Source organism: Odocoileus virginianus, chromosome 21 (genome assembly GCF_023699985.2).
Source record: "Odocoileus virginianus isolate 20LAN1187 ecotype Illinois chromosome 21, Ovbor_1.2, whole genome shotgun sequence".
Lineage (NCBI taxonomy): Eukaryota > Metazoa > Chordata > Mammalia > Artiodactyla > Cervidae > Odocoileus > Odocoileus virginianus.
The window spans coordinates 28,213,058-28,230,207 of NC_069694.1; the positions used below are offsets into that span (position 1 = coordinate 28,213,058).

A 17,150-nucleotide genomic window follows, 5' to 3' on the forward strand; every position below is an offset into this window, starting at 1 on the left:
TTTTTTCCTCTTAATCTCATGTTTTGATAGTTGGTGCTCAAATAGAATAAGACTGAATTGAGAAGAATAACACAGTCCATCATAGTATGTCCTATGCATTACCCACCTGCATAGAGAGTCAATTTGAGGATGTGTTCACTGACAATTCCCAATTGTGGGCTTGGGAAATAGTTTACATTTTAACCAGTAATTCTAGAGCAATGAAACAGACAAGGATATTGCAAGATAATTATTCAAAGGGACAAGGGAAAAGATTTGAGGCTTCAAATTAGATTTTCATCTTAAAGGACTCCGTAAAACAAAAGTGTTTTCCTATCTAGACCAGAATTCCCTGGATATGGTGGTTTTGATTATAGCCGTGTGTCTGGTCGAAAAGAACTCTGGACATAAGTATGGCACGTCTATTAAAAATTAATCTGCCCAGGTTAGCTGTGATCCCAGCAGGTCAGAAAAAAACAGAGAAAAAAGCTGTATGCTTGCTACGTAAGTAATAAAAAAGAGTAGGTCCCTGGGGACTTCCATTTCAGCCCCTACAGCACATACGGAAATAAAGGAGATTCACTGGGGAGGAGAGAATGCAGCTCTGACGGATGCTAATGCGAGCACCGGGACGCAGCTCCTCTCTGCTTTAGCTGGCCGGATCCATTTAAACACAAAAGAAAACGAGCTATTGAGATGATTTTTCTTTAAGAAATTTGCACAGAATTAAGGGAGCTGCTGTTTTCCATGTCTCATTTCTAACTGCGTATGTGTTACTCAGAGTCATTCCTACTTGGCGTGATGTCATACAGTCTTCCAAGGAGGCTACTCAGTAACGCTGGAGGTACATATACATCCCAGATACAGGGACATGGAAAGTGGGGGGGTCTTTACTGGGAAAATCCTTTCACAAAATTTTCTTTAGAATTCCAAAATGTAACCTGAGAACAATGACTGTTCTGTTAAATTGTTCTAACAGTCTCATCACAAACTACCAGAACCTTATTAGCCAGCTTCGTCAATCCAAAATAACACAGAGTGTCCCATCACATGGCTGTGCTGAGCACTCCGTGTGTTAGCTCATATAATCCCTGTAACAAACGTACTAAGTAGATACTACTACTGCGGTGCTCTTCTCAGCTGCTTCAGTCCTGTCTGACTCTCTGCAACCCCATGGACTATAGCCCACCAGGCTCCTCCGTCCATGGGATTATCCTAGTAATCCTACTGGAGTGGGTTGCCATTTCCTCCTCCAGGAGATCTTCCCGATTCAGGGATTGAATCCACATCTCTTGCAACTCCTGGATTGGCAGGCGGATTCTCCACCACGGAGCCACCCAGGAAGCCCCTACTATTTGTTATTATGTACTATGTCTCCAGTTGAGACCTGCTGACCACTTGCTAGTTGCTGACCACTTGCTAACTTGACCACAAAGCTAGTTACGTGGTAGAGCCAGAATTTGAACTCTCCATGTGTCTGCCTCTTAACCATCATAGTCTACTGCCTGCTATGATACTGAACCAGCATTGCTTAAAAGAGGCATTTAGGTGGAAGTCAGGAGACTTTGTGATCTTGAATCATCATTTTGCCTCTTTTAGTCTCAGCTTTCTTAGCTGTATAATAAGAGGGGGTTCAGCTGTAAGATCTTTAAGATTCCTTGCTTCTCTAATGTTTTTTAAAGAGAATTTCCTGCCCACAGTTATTTTTGATAAGATAAGCAGTAAGTGATGAATAAGATATCTGAAGTACTTTATATCCTCTAAAAAATGTTCTATAAAAAAATTAAATAAAAAATGTTCTATAAAACTTGATTTCACCAGGACAAATCTAACAGAGTAGCTGAGTGTTTATATCTCAGTGCTTCCACAAGGGTGTCCCTAAATCAGCATGAATTGGCTGATTATGGACATTTTAATTATGCAACTTTCAAGGGCTTTAAATAGCTAAGACAGTTCATTTGACTTGGGTGTTCATTTAATTTTAGAGAGTGCAAACTCTAGTAATAGTGATGATAATGATGCTTTCATGTGGACAGATCAAATAATATGCCCTAATACACAGCTACATATAGAGGAAAAAAGATCAAGTGTGTATTATTTATCTGTCAATGAGTGGGACTGGACTCTGATCCTCCATTCACTTTGAGAGGGTTCCACTCTGTCTATGCAACTTATTAACAGCTTCATTTTTCTATTTTCCCAATACCATATGCTTCGGAAGCCACAGAACATCATTTTCATGTGAAAGCATACACTGTAGTGGGCAGTACCTGCAGGTCACTCATTAAGTACTCTCTCACCTGATATTCTGTTATTCTACATGCATGAGAGAGTATGACCCATGGCGTGGGCATGGAGAACAAGCAAACAAATCAGAAAGAGTTGGTTACAGTACATGGGGGTCCGGAGACTACTGATGGAGACTTATAGATGGATACTGGTTCACATGGTTTTGGTAAATATCACTTTTGTTTATATATTTTGTTGCACTGGTTGCACAGTTTAAATTAGTACAAACCTTATTCCTTACTGGGGAGTGACCATTTTGTTTTTCACTAAACCTATAGAAAAAAGTGATATTTCAGTGGCTTAAATGATTGCCCTCAGCTTAACTATCCTTCATGCAAAATACTCCTTTATTTTGACTATACTTACAGTTGTATTACTGCTAAAATGTAACTTGGACACTTAAATAAATAAATAATATACTGAAAGCACTAACCAAACAATCAAAACAACTTTGAAATGGAACCATGTAGATTTCTGAGGTATGCAAGTTCAATGACAAATGTAGTAACTGGCAAAAAAAAAAAAAAAAAAGTTAAAACAAGTAATTTTATAAGTTATATGGATAACACAATCCTAATAAAATGTATTTTTTTCTTGGCATAAGCTTTAAAAATTTCACCCAGTTTCCCAATACAAAATGTTATTTCCCTCGTATTATTATCTGGCAGAAAGTTCCTAATATAAAGTAATGAAACAGTTCTAACTATAAGCTAGCTTTCAACCAGTCTGGAGAGATTTTTCTGCTTTATATTTAGCCTTAAGGCTATATATTAGCCTTAAGTGTGTTGGAAGGGACTATAAATTTATGATTTAAAAAAAAAAGATCCAACACCTCAGTCTGCTTCAATAAGAGGAGACTCTATTAGCCCCTTTCCTGAATAAAACATCAAGATAATGTGGCCAATTTGAATTCTGACCAAAAAATCCTAGAGCTTTTAATCTAGAGCTGTATATTAATGATATGAGGAGACCATATTCTTGAAGCCCAAACAGAGCATTTGTTTTGGCTACTGCTGTTTTTTTCTTTTATTTGGGCAACAGTGGCTACCATGGGACCTTGGCGGGGTAGGCTGTTTTTAATGTATGAATTAAAAGCACACCTGATTATTTCAAAGTACAGAAAAGAACAACAACAAATACTACCCTGGAATGTATCACTTAGAACAAAAAAACCTTGAATTTCCCTCCCAGTGGATAGCTGGGAAGATCTGACAAAAATCTCAGATTCACCACCTAATTACATGAAAAAAAAAAAAAAAAACAACTAGAAAGTGTTTCTTAGATTGCAAAGAGGGAAAACCAGAATAAAAAACAGTTTGATTTCATTTCACTGAAGCCCTGGACTCGAGAAGTATCATGGTGCTACTATTTTTCACCTTGTGGCCTTCTTAGATCATCTTAAGATCATTAACATAATGAATACTTTTTGGTTAAAAAAAAAGAGGTTGGGGCAGAAGACAAGGAAATTTAGGTGCTTTTGAAAAAGACTTTTTTTTTTTTCTGACTTTTTATTTTAATAGTTGTGATTCTCTACGTCATTGTGTTAACTAAGGCCACGGCTCTGAACTCAGGAGCACAATTTCTCCCTTTCTGTACCTTCAGACACACATACCGTCTAGAGGCAGATGGGCACTTATTATGGAGACACTCTGATACATGTCTGGATGCAGACATATGGATCAGCTTGAAAGACTACTGCATATCCTCCCTGAAATACAGTTTTGAGAAGATGAAGATACCCTCCTCTTCTGCAGAGATAAATGTCTAACATATCTGTCAAAGATCTCTAGGAAGACCAGTCTCAAGAACTACATTACAGGCTTTCAATATGAAGCACTTTTATTCAGTGTTCTCTTTGGTAAACAGATTCTTTATGTTTGCTAACCTGGATTTTAAAAATTTATCCATAAAAACAGACATAGAAGCAAAGCAAATCAAAAGTATTCTTCTTGAAAAATGGGGAGGAGATTTAATGAGGAAGGTAGAGGGTTGGCATGTAGCAGGAGGAAGGTCAGTAACACTGACAACGAATCCAAAATGCACACCAGTTCTGTGTTACTGAGCTTGGTACTCCTAGAGGGAAAATGCACTCACATCTTCGCACTCCTGGTAAATCGGAAAGAAAAAAAAAGGGGCTGCAAGGTGACACTAGAATAAAGAGCAAGCACAGTTTCCTTCTTAGATTGCAATCACTCTTGGCAACACCGAACGTGACACATTCCCATGTCAGGGGAAGGATTTTCGGTCATTTAGAAATGTGGCTACTTCTGCATACACTGCTCTCGCGCTCACCCACGCACCCAACATGCTTCTCCTTCCTGCTAATTTACATATGATTCTCCAGTATTAAACCATCCAAATATCTGATGACCTTACCTTCCCAGCTCTTCTGGTCGCACAGTGCGGTCAGGTCCAGCTCAGGCACTTCGGACACAAAGCTCTCCTGCTGGTCATCAGCATCCGGAGTCCTCTGCAGCTTGCTGTCAGGCAGGCTGGGATGCTCCTGGATCTTCATTGTGGGGCTCTGCAACCACAGCACAATGTCCTCGAATCCCTACTGCTCACCAAGACCCAGAAACGTCTGCAGCAATTCCACTCCTGCTGCACAAAACCTCCCAAGCCACAGCTGCTGGTGTCCCCGGCACGAAAACCAGAATCATAGCCTGATGCCCCCTGGATGCTAGCTGGGCACTTGCATGCAAAAAGCAACTGTCCATCTGCGCGCCTTTAACTTTTCTTCTGGGAGAAAGACAAGATCATTTCCGAGGGCTGTTCTTCCTGATAACTGCTGGCAGCTGACAGACTGGATGATAACTGACTGGGGCCAGGAAGGAGGGAAGAGGAGTTTGTGTTTCCTTAAAGGAGTATGGCTCTCCAGACTGTAAACAACAACCCAAAACTCAGCTGCCTCTGTTGCTAAGGCTGTAGCAGCAACATGGTGTCTCTCTCACGCAGCCTTCTTTGCCCCTTAGGTAAACAGTCCTGCAGGGCCAGGAGCAGAGGCTGTGCACACGCGTGCTCTCCGGCTGGCCCTGCAGGCTTAGAGCAATTAAGCGGGGCTAGCTGCACATTCCCAGATTTCCTGTGACTGTTTTCGCCACAGTGTGGGGAGAACAGACTATTTATGGAGGAGCTCTGGGTATTCAAGCATTGTTGCGCAAATTCAAACAGCACGGGTGGTGGTAGTGGGGGGGGTGGGTGTTGCTAGCTACCAGCTAGCAGTAAGGAATACGGACTCTGGAAATGAGCCAAAATTACACAGAGAGCATGACTTTTTATATTTTTTAAAGTAAAAAGCCAAGAGCTGGCCAGTCAGCAAAGCATAATTTATATCTTACGAATATGCAAGTGTCACTTATTTTCCTACTATTTCATCTACTCTGAATATTAAATACTCAGCTACCCTTGGTTTTATTTACTGGTGGCACCCGCACCAGGCGAGGACATCGGAGGGATGGGAAAACTCCCCCTCAACATAAGGCTATCTTAACTAAGTGATTTTATGTTTTAAAAAATGCACTGAAATTTAGTCTTTTTTAACCTTGTTCTTTTGGCATCCAGTAAACCCAACCATTGTCACACTCCCCCTGTCACAAAATTGTAAACAAAAGTGCTGCCTTACAAAAACATTTCTCCAGTAGCACAGATCTGTACAAAAGATTTTCTTTGAGAATAACTGGAAATTTATTTTAGCAAATATATCATCATTAAATTAAAAAAAAACCCAAACATCTGGAAATCATAAATGATTCTGTTAATGTATGAGAAATGTTCTTATGCTTAAAATAAAGCGCTACTAGGACTTCCAGCTCCTTTTAATAGCTATTCAACCTACTTTGATATCACCAGGGGAATAGTCAGGGCTTTTACTACTGTATTTCCATGAAATGAAGCATTTTCTTCACATTTGGGATAAAATGAATTATCACCAATCAGTTCATGAAAATCAGATGGAAATGCCAAGTAAATCTGGGGCTTTAAGACACTTTAAAAATTCTGCTTGTCTATTATACTGGGGAAACACACACACACACACAGATTAGGTATTTATGCCACGAAAATCATTTGTTCCCTGAGCTGAATCCTAATGAGACCCATGTTGAAGGACCCAATCTGGCACTCAGCTTTTTAAAAGTTACAGCATCAGTTAGTCACCAACCATTTGTGTATGTGTCAGAAGCTCACATAGCAAAGAAACATTTCCTTAACAAAGAGCTCTAATACCTGTTATACTCAGAGATAGAAGAAAGGGAAGAATATAAAAACCGGGATTCCATGGTCTAAGTACGGCACTTTCTTTACCAGGAACATCTGTGAAGCACTGACCCCGTGAGGCGGCGGAGCAGACAGAGCTGTCCCCCCAGGCAGCCTTGGGATTGGAGAGCAACTGAGCAGCTCGGTGCCCTGGCTGAGCCGTCTCACCTCTCTGAGCCTCCATTTCCTAAACTATAAAATGGCATTAATGACACCCATCTTGCACGGTTCCTTTGAAGATCTGAGAGGAGGTAGAAAAGGCCTCTAAGCATGGTGCCTGGGGCAGACACACAAATGGAAGTGATCCCTCTTACTATTCTTAGGCACCATAGGAAGATGAGTAAAATATTGCTACCTCTCAAAACGCTCAAGAGAGGGGTTAGAGGAGGCTTATGCAACTGCAATTCAAGGAGAAACGTGCTACAACAGAAGGCAGGGCAGAGTCTTAGATGCATTAGGAAAAAATATTAGAGAAAAGGGCCACTCTTGCTCGAGGCTCGGGTGCCAGCCTTCAGCACAGATGATACGCATGCTGGATGAGCAGAGGCTGGGCTGACAGAGGCCTTGCATGCTGGGCTAAGTTTGGATTTTATCCTGTGGTAGATAACGGAAAGCCATTGAAGGATTTTAAAAAACAGACGAGGGGACTTCCTTGGTGGCCCGGTGGCTAAGACGCCACACTTGCTTTGTAGGGGGCCTGGGTTCCATCTCTGGTCAGGGAACTAGATCCCACAAGCCACACAATGAAACAAACAAACAAATACTTAAACAAAACAAAACAAAAAGACTAGTAATGGAGAAATGTGTATTTTCTAGGCTGATGTCTTAGGCATGGGAATGCACACTGCTGGGAGCACCTGCAGGCCTAGAGCGGGGCTCACAGGCAACCTGTGTCCTCTGCTCACACCAGCTGCTGGCTTTGCTCCCCATGTCCCCTCAGAGAGCTTGAGGGTCTGCATGCTTGACAGAACACATGGGAAATCCCCAAATTCCACAGACACACAAGCTGACTTAAAACATGTACTTTTTATGACTGCCACATCTGAATTGGCATCAATTTCAAAGTAAAAAAAAAAAATAACTGGAAATTAATTAGTTAGAAAATTTTCCCTAAGTTTTTGTTTTCTTTAAAATGTCTGGGTTTATCCACTCCTTTAACAACCCGGTTTGGTGCACCCACTCTATCCCGGACTCTGTGCGAGACGTGCAAGCTCCCTGCACTTAGGAGCTGACATTTAGGGGAACAGACTCAACTGTGCTCTGTGGAGCTCTGGTGGAGCTTTTGGTGCAAGGCAACAGCGGACTATCTCGTGAATTGGGCTACTGCCCTTCATGGTGTTCACACAAAGTCTGGGAGCTACGGATATAGGAGAGGGAGCGCCACCCTAGGTAGGACACTGGAATAGGCGGCCTTCACAGGACTCTATTATTCTAACAAAGAGAATCAGGTCTAAACCTTACTAGTTTATTCAATTACAATCCCATGGACAGAGGAGCCTGGTGGGCTACAGACCATGGGGTTGCAAGAGTTGGACACCCCTTAGCGACTAAACTCCCACCATTCAATTATAATAGTATTCATTACATATTATATACATGTAATAGGGCTGTCTATTATACATCAGGTGCTAGAGATACAAAGAAAAAATTTATTTAGTCATTCCTCTAAGAAATCATTTTGAGAGCTTATCACATGCTAGACGGTTTTTTAGACATTGGAGAAACTTCAGTGGCCCAAATGAATCTCTGTCCTAATGAATCTTACAGAAGAGGACAGTTAATAAAGAAAAAGAAGTCAAGTAGTGACGCAGACTACAGAGAAAAATACAGCAGGGTAAGGAGGATGCTGAAGCTAGGGGCCATGGCCTGCTATTTCACATTGGGTAGCCAGGGAAGGCCTTTCCAATAAGGTGGCATGTGAGCAGAGACACAAAGGAGACACTCTTTGAGGGAAGAGTATTCCAGGAAGAAGGAAAGCAAGTGCAAATGCCCTGAGGCATGGTCATCTTGTGTATGTTTAGGAAGAGCAAAGAGGTCCTTGGATTTGCAGTCAAGAATGTGGACTGTGCCATAAATAACAGGGCGTCACTCACACTGAAGACCTATACATACATGAGCTTGATATACATGAACTTCCAGACTCCCTGGCTGATTTTCTGCACAGCAAGGGAGGGAGGTGTCCTTCATAAACCCACACGAGCTCACACAGCCGTGGGTAGACTTGGCAGGGCTCGCTCACCAGCACATTTACAGGCATGGCCCTGGGCTACTGTACTCTGACCAGTCCTCCAGGGGGCTCTTTCTCTCGTCTGCTGCAGTACCTGGAGACCTGATTCCCAATTTCTGCTCACAAGGTCACCTTGCTGGTGTTTGCAGAGGGGGCTGATGGTGTGGACCCAGGTATACATGTGCATGGAGTAAGGACACTGCTTTGTAGCAACACATGAGCCAAAAACTCCTCTTACTTCAAATATCTGCCAGCCTTGTCTCATGAGGCAACTTGCCGGGTTGTTTCCCACGCTCTAGTAGTCTTATCATGGAGCATTGTGTCTGTCTACGTGATTGCCTGTTTCTCCTATTAGATCATTAATGTGCAAATGCCAAGGAAAGTCTTAAAAACCAAGAATATCTTTTGGTTTCAACTTTCATTGTTTACCCAAATTGTATCTTCAGTTAAATCAGGGTAAATGCATTCATTTCATAATTTTCAACTCAGAGATCCTTGTGCTCTCACACACGAAACCCTGTCACAAACATGGCACTGTATGAAAATATGCTAAATATTCATGTGATGAAATAAACTGAGTGACTGGCTCTTAGGAGAGACAACACTGCATGGCAGATATGGGTTTTAGAGTTAGAGATCTTAGTTCAAACACAGGTGACCAGCAGCAAGATCTTCAATGAGTAAACGTTGTATTTGAGATTCTTCTTCTCTAATACAGGACCATAACTTTAAACAGTTGGGAAGATAAAGGGAAAAATATGGAGTGTAAAAAGAGTTAGCTTGTCATAACTGTAGAAGAAATGCTAATTCCATTTATACACTACCTCCCTTGCCCATTCATTCATTTGGAAGTGTTTATTGAGCACATACTATGTGCTAGGCACTGGAATTACAATAATTAACACGACAGGGGATTCAGAGTGGAAGGGATTCACTGATCATATAAGCTCCAAGTCACATGCATGTTATAGAAGAAAAGCAAAGGATGCTAGGGAGCAAACGGGGAGAGATCACCTAGCCTGGGGCCACAGTTTACATTCCACGGTCAGGTCAAGGAGCCAATAACTACCAGTCTATCCACCTGACTCCTGTTAAGACTTGCCCCTGTCTGGCTGGGCCTGGCCGGACGTCACTCATCCTGCTCCTTCTTGTAGTTGTTCAGTCGCTCAACCACGTTTGACTCTTTGAAACCCCATGGCTTGCAGCACGCCAGGCTTCCCTGTCCTTCATTATCTCCCAGAGTTTGCTCAGACTCATGTCCATTGAGTCGGTGAAGCTATCTAACCATCTCATCTTCTGCCGCCCTCCGCTTCTTTCCTGGCCTCAAATCACTGGTGAATGTTTGTTCCACCCCTTCTCCCTACCTGCACAGGATTTGGATAGAAGTGGCAGGACAGCTCGCCAGACGGGAAGGACAGTATCAGCGCCCTCCACAAGGCAGTGTGCACAGGAAGGAACCACAGAAGTTAACAGGAGAGCCACATGAAGTGTAAACATTTACTGTTTGGCCTGACAAGAAAGGAAAATAAACATAACAAATTCCCCAAATTCATGGGAATTACCAAGCTTCAGTAGCCTTTCAAGACTGGATGGAATTGGAAGTGAATCTAAACAAACAGAGCTTTTCAAATCTTTCTGGTTCTAGTTTCAAAACCAGTACTGGTGCTCAGTCATGTCTGACTCTGCAACCCCATGGACTGTAGCCAGCCAGGCTCCTCTGTCCATGGAATTTTCCAGGCAAGAATACTGCAGTGGGTTGTCATTCCCTTCTCCAAAACCCTAAAGCTTCCATGAAATACAGTGAGGCTGAAAGAACAGAGTCATCCATTTCATAAATACTTGTTGATGAGGATATTTCAGAATTTATCTCAAACCTTCTCAATGCAAATACAAGCCTTCACTTAAGCTCCTGTGATAACTAATATTAATTCTCATGCTTGATTATCTTTTCTTTATGCTTATCTTTTCTCCTCTCTTTTTTTTGAAGCAGGATAAGAAAAAGGGAAATAGTCTTTTGTTTATTATGAATGTCCTGTTTGTTATCAAAGGTATGCTTCTAAGCTCTTCTAAGCAGTAGGCTTAGAAAGCATAAAGAATGTAAAAATATCTTGAAGGAATTTAACACTTCATTAACCTTCAACTTCTGACTATAATGACCTCTCCCAGATAATATCATACTCTTCCACATAATTAAAAACTTTTACATGATTTGCTCTTCTGACAAAAGGATTAAATATAAGGTTATCATTTTACTGTTCTGGATTTTATATGGAAACATGAAATACTTCAACAATAGAAATTAGCTTGTCAGAAGGAATCAAGCTGAAACATAAAGCATAAACTCCACAGAACTCTGAAAACCTGTTCTTTCAGGGTTATCTTCCAGAATCTAGAAATTGTTATTTTTAAGGACGACCTCTCTCCTGGATACTTCCACTTGTCAAATGAGTTTAAAAACAAACAAGAGAACAAAGTCTTTAAACTCCACATGCTCAGGGAACAGGGGGCTTCAGCTCTTGCACGTGTCATCCTATTTCGTCCAGCACATATCATCCTATTTTATAAAAACATCAACCCTTCCAAAACTTAGCTGAAGAAATCACAATTAAAATTTTGGCACTCTGAAGTGACTCTAACATTTTTTTCCCCCATTGCCAATGTGTCACTAAACGAATTTTAATACAAACCATTTTAAGAAATTCATCACTGACCATATTAGACCTCAGCAGAGTCTCCTTTTGGGTAAGATTATGTGTATAGGTAAAAGAAATTAACAAGACATGCAACAAAGGATTGACCTGTTTACTTTTCAATACATGCCTTCAAACAAAAACATACCTAAGGCTTTAAAATGATTATTTAAAAAATAAAGTCACAGTTGTGCCTGCATTTGCCTTTGAGCAGCAGACTCTAAGATGGCCTTTCCCTGTCTGTGTATCCCTCTGAGGAGCATTTCTGAGACTAAAGGTTAACATTTCTCATTCTAATGAAAATACTCATCAAACAAGAAAGACAGATCACCTTTCTGCCATAGCTGTCATTTGTTGTGTTGTCTTCTACGAAGCTGAGCATTTACACGGGAAAATTAAAAGGGCAATATTAATGAGGACAATATCTGCCTTAATGGGAAATGAAACTGGGAACATTACCATATCCATTCATAGTGGGCATGTAAATCTGATGTTATAGGAGAGTGAAAAAAAAAAATACCAGCTAAACAGAATTCTAGGAGGGGTAACCAACCTCTAGACTCACTTTTCATTTCTGAAATTTAGGAATTACTGCAGTATTACCAGAAAATCAGACAATTTGAGTTGCATAAGTTTTAGAAAGTGCTACATATATTAAAATGTAGGAAATTATAATAGACTGTAAGCAAGGGAAAGAGGTTTAAAAATGGAAGTCAGATCTTTCACAGTCCTTCATCAATAATAAAGTATCTTTCAGTGAAGGAAACACATGCCATCATGAGTAGAAACAGAATCCTCATCTCGTGGAGTGATGCCTTTTTCCCCTCCATTGGTGCAGTTGTGAAAGAAGGATGACATGGAGAGCTTAGTCTGGATTTTAACTCACTGCCTAATTTTATCTCCTCGCTGAAACGACCATGATGACAATGATTATTAATAGTGAGTGCTTCAGAAGTGCCAACGGTGGGCTAGGTGCTGATTGGTAAATACACATGGGCAACACATGTAAGAATAGTTCCTGGCTCACGGAAGAAAGGTTTGAGATTCTTTCCCTGTGATGCATCTGCCGTGAGAGCTGTCCACAAAAACACCAAGACAAACGGAGTTCAGCACGCATTTGTTTGGGTGCCACTTGGAATTTATGAGTTAATGTTACACAGTTCATCCCAAAGGCTGCTCTCTACCCTTTTATTTCCTAAAGATAAGAGGCAGAAAAGGGGAGAACTGAGAATACCTCTCCAGGAGGCTGGCAAAGCCATTTTCTTTAAAATAATGTTCAATGGCATGATGAGTAGGTGCTTGTTGTGAGCAGAGGAAGGGAGCAGAAAAAGGATGAAACAGAAGGAAACTAAAACAGTATCACGGGGACACTGTGCTCTGAAAAACGGTGACTAGAGACTAGAAAGAAGGTCTGCTTTTTGCCTGGGTCCCAAGGAAGGATGCATAAAGGAGTTGGAAATAAAAGATGAAAGCAGTGGCTCAGACGCTGTGAAGTCAGGGAGAAGCCTCCCCTCCTATTGTCTGGCTGGGTTAATGAAGAAGTGCCTGTGACAGATGACAAAGAGGAAATATGAGGAATCTAGAGAATTGGGGGGTGGTTGTGCCAGGTGGCCATTCATTTCCAGCAATTTTATACCAAATTCAACATAAGTGTGCATTTTTCTCAGAAGCGGATCCATAGCTTTCGAATTCTTAACTTTCTAGATTGGAAAACTTTATGGAGGTAGGAACTGCAGCAGTTATTACATCCCAGCTCCTGGCACACTACCTGCACATAGTAGGACTCAATATATATATTACTGAACAACCCATCAGTGAGTTAGGTTACTGCCCGGAAAAGATTAGGAATCAGTAGTTAGAGGGGGGATTCTATGCATAATTAACATATCAAGAGCCAGAATCCAAGAACATGTTGAAAATTGCTTTAATTCTTGCCAAAAAGAAAGGTGATCATAAGACTGAAGGTGCAGTTGGAAGCATTTGGAAGTAGCGAATTATATACACAAGCATGAATGAAAAATGAAGCTCAGCACACTGAATGGAAGCCAGCATTGGGAGCAAAGGAAATAAAATACTTGGGTCAGGAAGGCAGTGTCATCAGAGGACAACAGGGAAGCTGGGAAAGTCACCGAAACTTTAAGACACAGACAATAGAAGGGAGTTAGACATTATTTTCCCCGTCATTTACTTAAAACAAGATACAAAACTCAGGGAAAGAATTGGATTTAATAACTTGAAATGATTTTATGCTAATTTGAAAATTAATGAAATCACCTCTGTGACAAATCCACTACGATTCACTATTACCTGTTTCAATCACTTAAAAAAAATGCTTGAATTCATGGAAAATCAAACCAGTAGTTTGGCTTTCATTTTGTCTTATTTTATGTAAAAATCTAAGGAGAAATCTCTCTGGCATTAAAGTTTATCTTCCCAAGTCAAATAAAAGAATTCAAAAAAGCCCAAAAGAATAGAGAGAGTTCTTAGGATTTCTCAAGGAATTTTTATGTCTCAGTATTTGCCTTTCTCAACAACCAAAGTCCTGTCACTTAATCTTATCCACCTCTTATTGATAAGCCAATAAATATTCACAGGGACTCTCAAGAACATAAGAACAGTCCTGTCACAGTCACAATCTTACTTGGTAGATACTCACCTCAAAATGCTGGATCTGTCTGCTGTCCTTTTCATTTTCTCTGCTACAAACAAAATACAAACTGTCATTCTGTTTTGCAATAATGTTTCTCATTCATTGAAATTATAATTTTACTTGTTTTAGAAGTTCAGTAGCTCTAAATAAAATTCTTATGAAATTAAAAAACAAAACAAAAAATTAAAAACTAGAAACAACACAAAACATGAATATGGTTATCTATCTTTAATAGCACCATAGTAGATTTTCCCATCCTAAAGCATTTTCCTTGCTATAAAATGCTGTCGGTAAATATAGAGTTTGTTAATTTCATGTTTTTAGTTCTTTTAATGCACACTGCACTAAGTGAAAAAAACATTTATTCACATTCTTATAAATGGCATTAGGAGAAAACTCTTAAAATTACCTTCCATCAGACATCAGTTCAACATGATCAGATCCAGTCCTCTCATGAGATGGTGGGGGATTGAGATTTTCCATGTTCTGTAACAAAGCAAACCAATTGTTGTCCAGTAGTAATGGTAAGAAGGACATAACAACCGACCCTTCTTTCTTTAAGATAGAACATCAGATAATAAGTAGATGTTAATTAATTCTAGTCCTCAGATTCCCAACTTTGTTAAAATTAGTAAAATTATGACACTTTATTATACACCGCTGGCATAAAATTGTATATTGAACTTCATCATTCCATTAACAAAGACATCTGACAGCAGCACAGAAATGGTCATTATGGCCTATAACGTTCCTGTTAGGTATTATCCACATTTTATAGCTAAATAGAGCAAAACCCAGACTCTCAGAATATTAGGGCAGCATTAGAACTAGACCCGAGGAATCTGACTTCTAATGTAAACAGGAACCAATGTCACATTCATTGCCTGTTTAACATCTTTTCAGTGTTTCTTGTTGATCTGAGGTGATATGCAGCTTGTATTAAACTGCAAAATAGTCATCACAAAGACATGGAGTTAACTTAAGAGCCTTTTCTTCTGTGATATTTAGTGTTAATCTTTATATGAGCCAAGATGGAAAAAAATAAACAGGAAACTTCAAGTAGCATGTATTTCAGACTGATGGAGAGGGCTTAACACTTATCGGGAGGCATATTAGTAAGATTTTTAGACTGCCTCTGTGAAAACAGCCAGCAGTTTCTAAATACAGCTCAGGTGACTGAGCACAAAGTAAGCCGTCCCCATGCAGGAAGATTACAAATATGCAAACAAGTGCACGTTTGCATTTGGTAGACTCAAACACAAAGCTGCCTTGGAGATTTGGACCCGAATTTCATTGAACTCAAAGATTCATTTCTGCATTAAAAGACTATTAAGTACAATCCATGTATTCTATGTTGTTGAAATAACACATTGAAGCAACATGCATTCATCTACATATTTATAATCTTCCACTATGAAAAATCCACTGCAAAATACATTGAATTAAGGTTCACAGTGATCCTATGAAATTGAGATATACAAAAATCTCCACAAAACAAGCATATAGAGTAGATAGCTAATCTTGGGCTTGGTAGGTGGATAAATTATTTTCCATTTATGGTGGTATGGTCAACTTGTCTGCAATTCTTAAAAGTTTAAAACCCTAGGTTCCATCAAGTATAAGAACAAGGGAGACAACATATCATAAGAGTTATTAATAGTGGCTCTGGAGTCAGAATGTTTGGGTTTGAATCTTAGCTCCATCATTTATTAACTGTAGGATCTATTAAGATCGTACTGACTCTCAGTTTCCTCAGCTGTAAAATGGGGGTGGCAACAATACTTAACATAGGGTGGTTGTAAGGATTAAATGAGGTAATACGTGTAAAGTATTAAATTAATGTCTCATAGATTTAGTGAATATTAGCTGTTGGTGGTATTATGATTTCTAAAACTGTGACATCTCCAAGGAAATATATTACTACTATTGGCCCATAGTTAAGATGATGTCCCAGGAACTGGTAAGACAGTGTTTGTGTCTGCCATTACTGCATACCCATTTACATGTTTAGATAATTTACACAGATAATTTTAGAATGGATCTGAGAAATTTAAATATATATATATATATATATAAACATTCAATAATATGTACATGTTTATACCTCTAAAGTTTGAGTTAGAAGAGGCTTCTCTAAAATGGCTCTCATTAAGCCAGAGCATAGTTGCTCTTATTACTGGAATGTGATTTTCCTGATTAAGAGCGATCCATCTTTGACAAAGAATCTTTGTTCGCACTGGTAATCTTCAACAGAGTATCAAAATCTTTAGTGTAAGATCTAATGCAATAGTATTAAATTTCCCTGAAGCGCTGAAAGATGAATTCCTAGGGAAAGCACAACCCTCTACCTTCGGATCACTTTAAAACACTTCCATGAAATACCTTCATAATTATATGCAAATAACTATTTCAGAAGAAATAAAAATCTTCAGGTGGGAGGCTAAGATATATTCAGAAAGAACATAAAATAAACTATAATATAAATTTAAAGATATTTCAGTTAGCAGAATGTTAGAAGATTGATTTTTTTCCCCCAAAACAGAAAGAACCAAGATACAATCAACATAGGCTTTGAGAATTACAGAAAATAAATAGTTATGTTTTACAATAGAAAGTTTTGCAAAAAGCAGGTGTGAAATGTGAGAAAGTTTAGCTGATTTTCAGGGTTAAGACAAGTTGTAACTTCAACTCTCTCGCCTACTCCACTTTTTAAAAAATGTTTGATCTGTATGCTTAACAACTCTCTAAGGACCTGAGTTTCTACAGATGTAACTGACAAAGGGTGACTTTCAAAATTGTTCAGTATTTCTCTCTAAAGCTTTGTAATAATTCCAGTTTTCATGTTGTCTTCCACACATCTGAGACTACTGAATATTCATAGTCTGCTTTCACCAAAGCAGCATGCGAGTACACAGTGTTCCTTTGCTAAAGTAATTAGGTTGCCCCTATACCTTCTGGAAACAGGAATATGTGAAGAATGTGTTACAATTGGCAACCTACAGCAATTTTTTTAAGAATGAGACTAACAAGGGTAGTAAAGATCTAGGAGTACATAACAAAA

General features: G+C 39.6%; 1 protein-coding gene across 7 annotated transcripts in view; it reads right to left on the reverse strand.

Annotated features, from left to right (window-relative positions):
* Positions 1-17,150, reverse strand: part of FAM13A (family with sequence similarity 13 member A) — a 363,870-nt gene that overhangs the window by 28,313 nt on the left and 318,407 nt on the right. For all 7 annotated transcript variants that reach the window (XM_070452134.1, XM_070452131.1, XM_070452129.1 and 4 more), the window contains 3 exons: positions 14,499-14,575; positions 14,096-14,138; positions 4,645-4,792 (listed from right to left, as the gene is read on the reverse strand). In XM_070452134.1, coding sequence (XP_070308235.1) covers positions 4,645-4,792; positions 14,096-14,138; positions 14,499-14,575 — 268 coding nt within the window. The remainder of the gene's footprint in view (positions 1-4,644; positions 4,793-14,095; positions 14,139-14,498; positions 14,576-17,150) is intronic.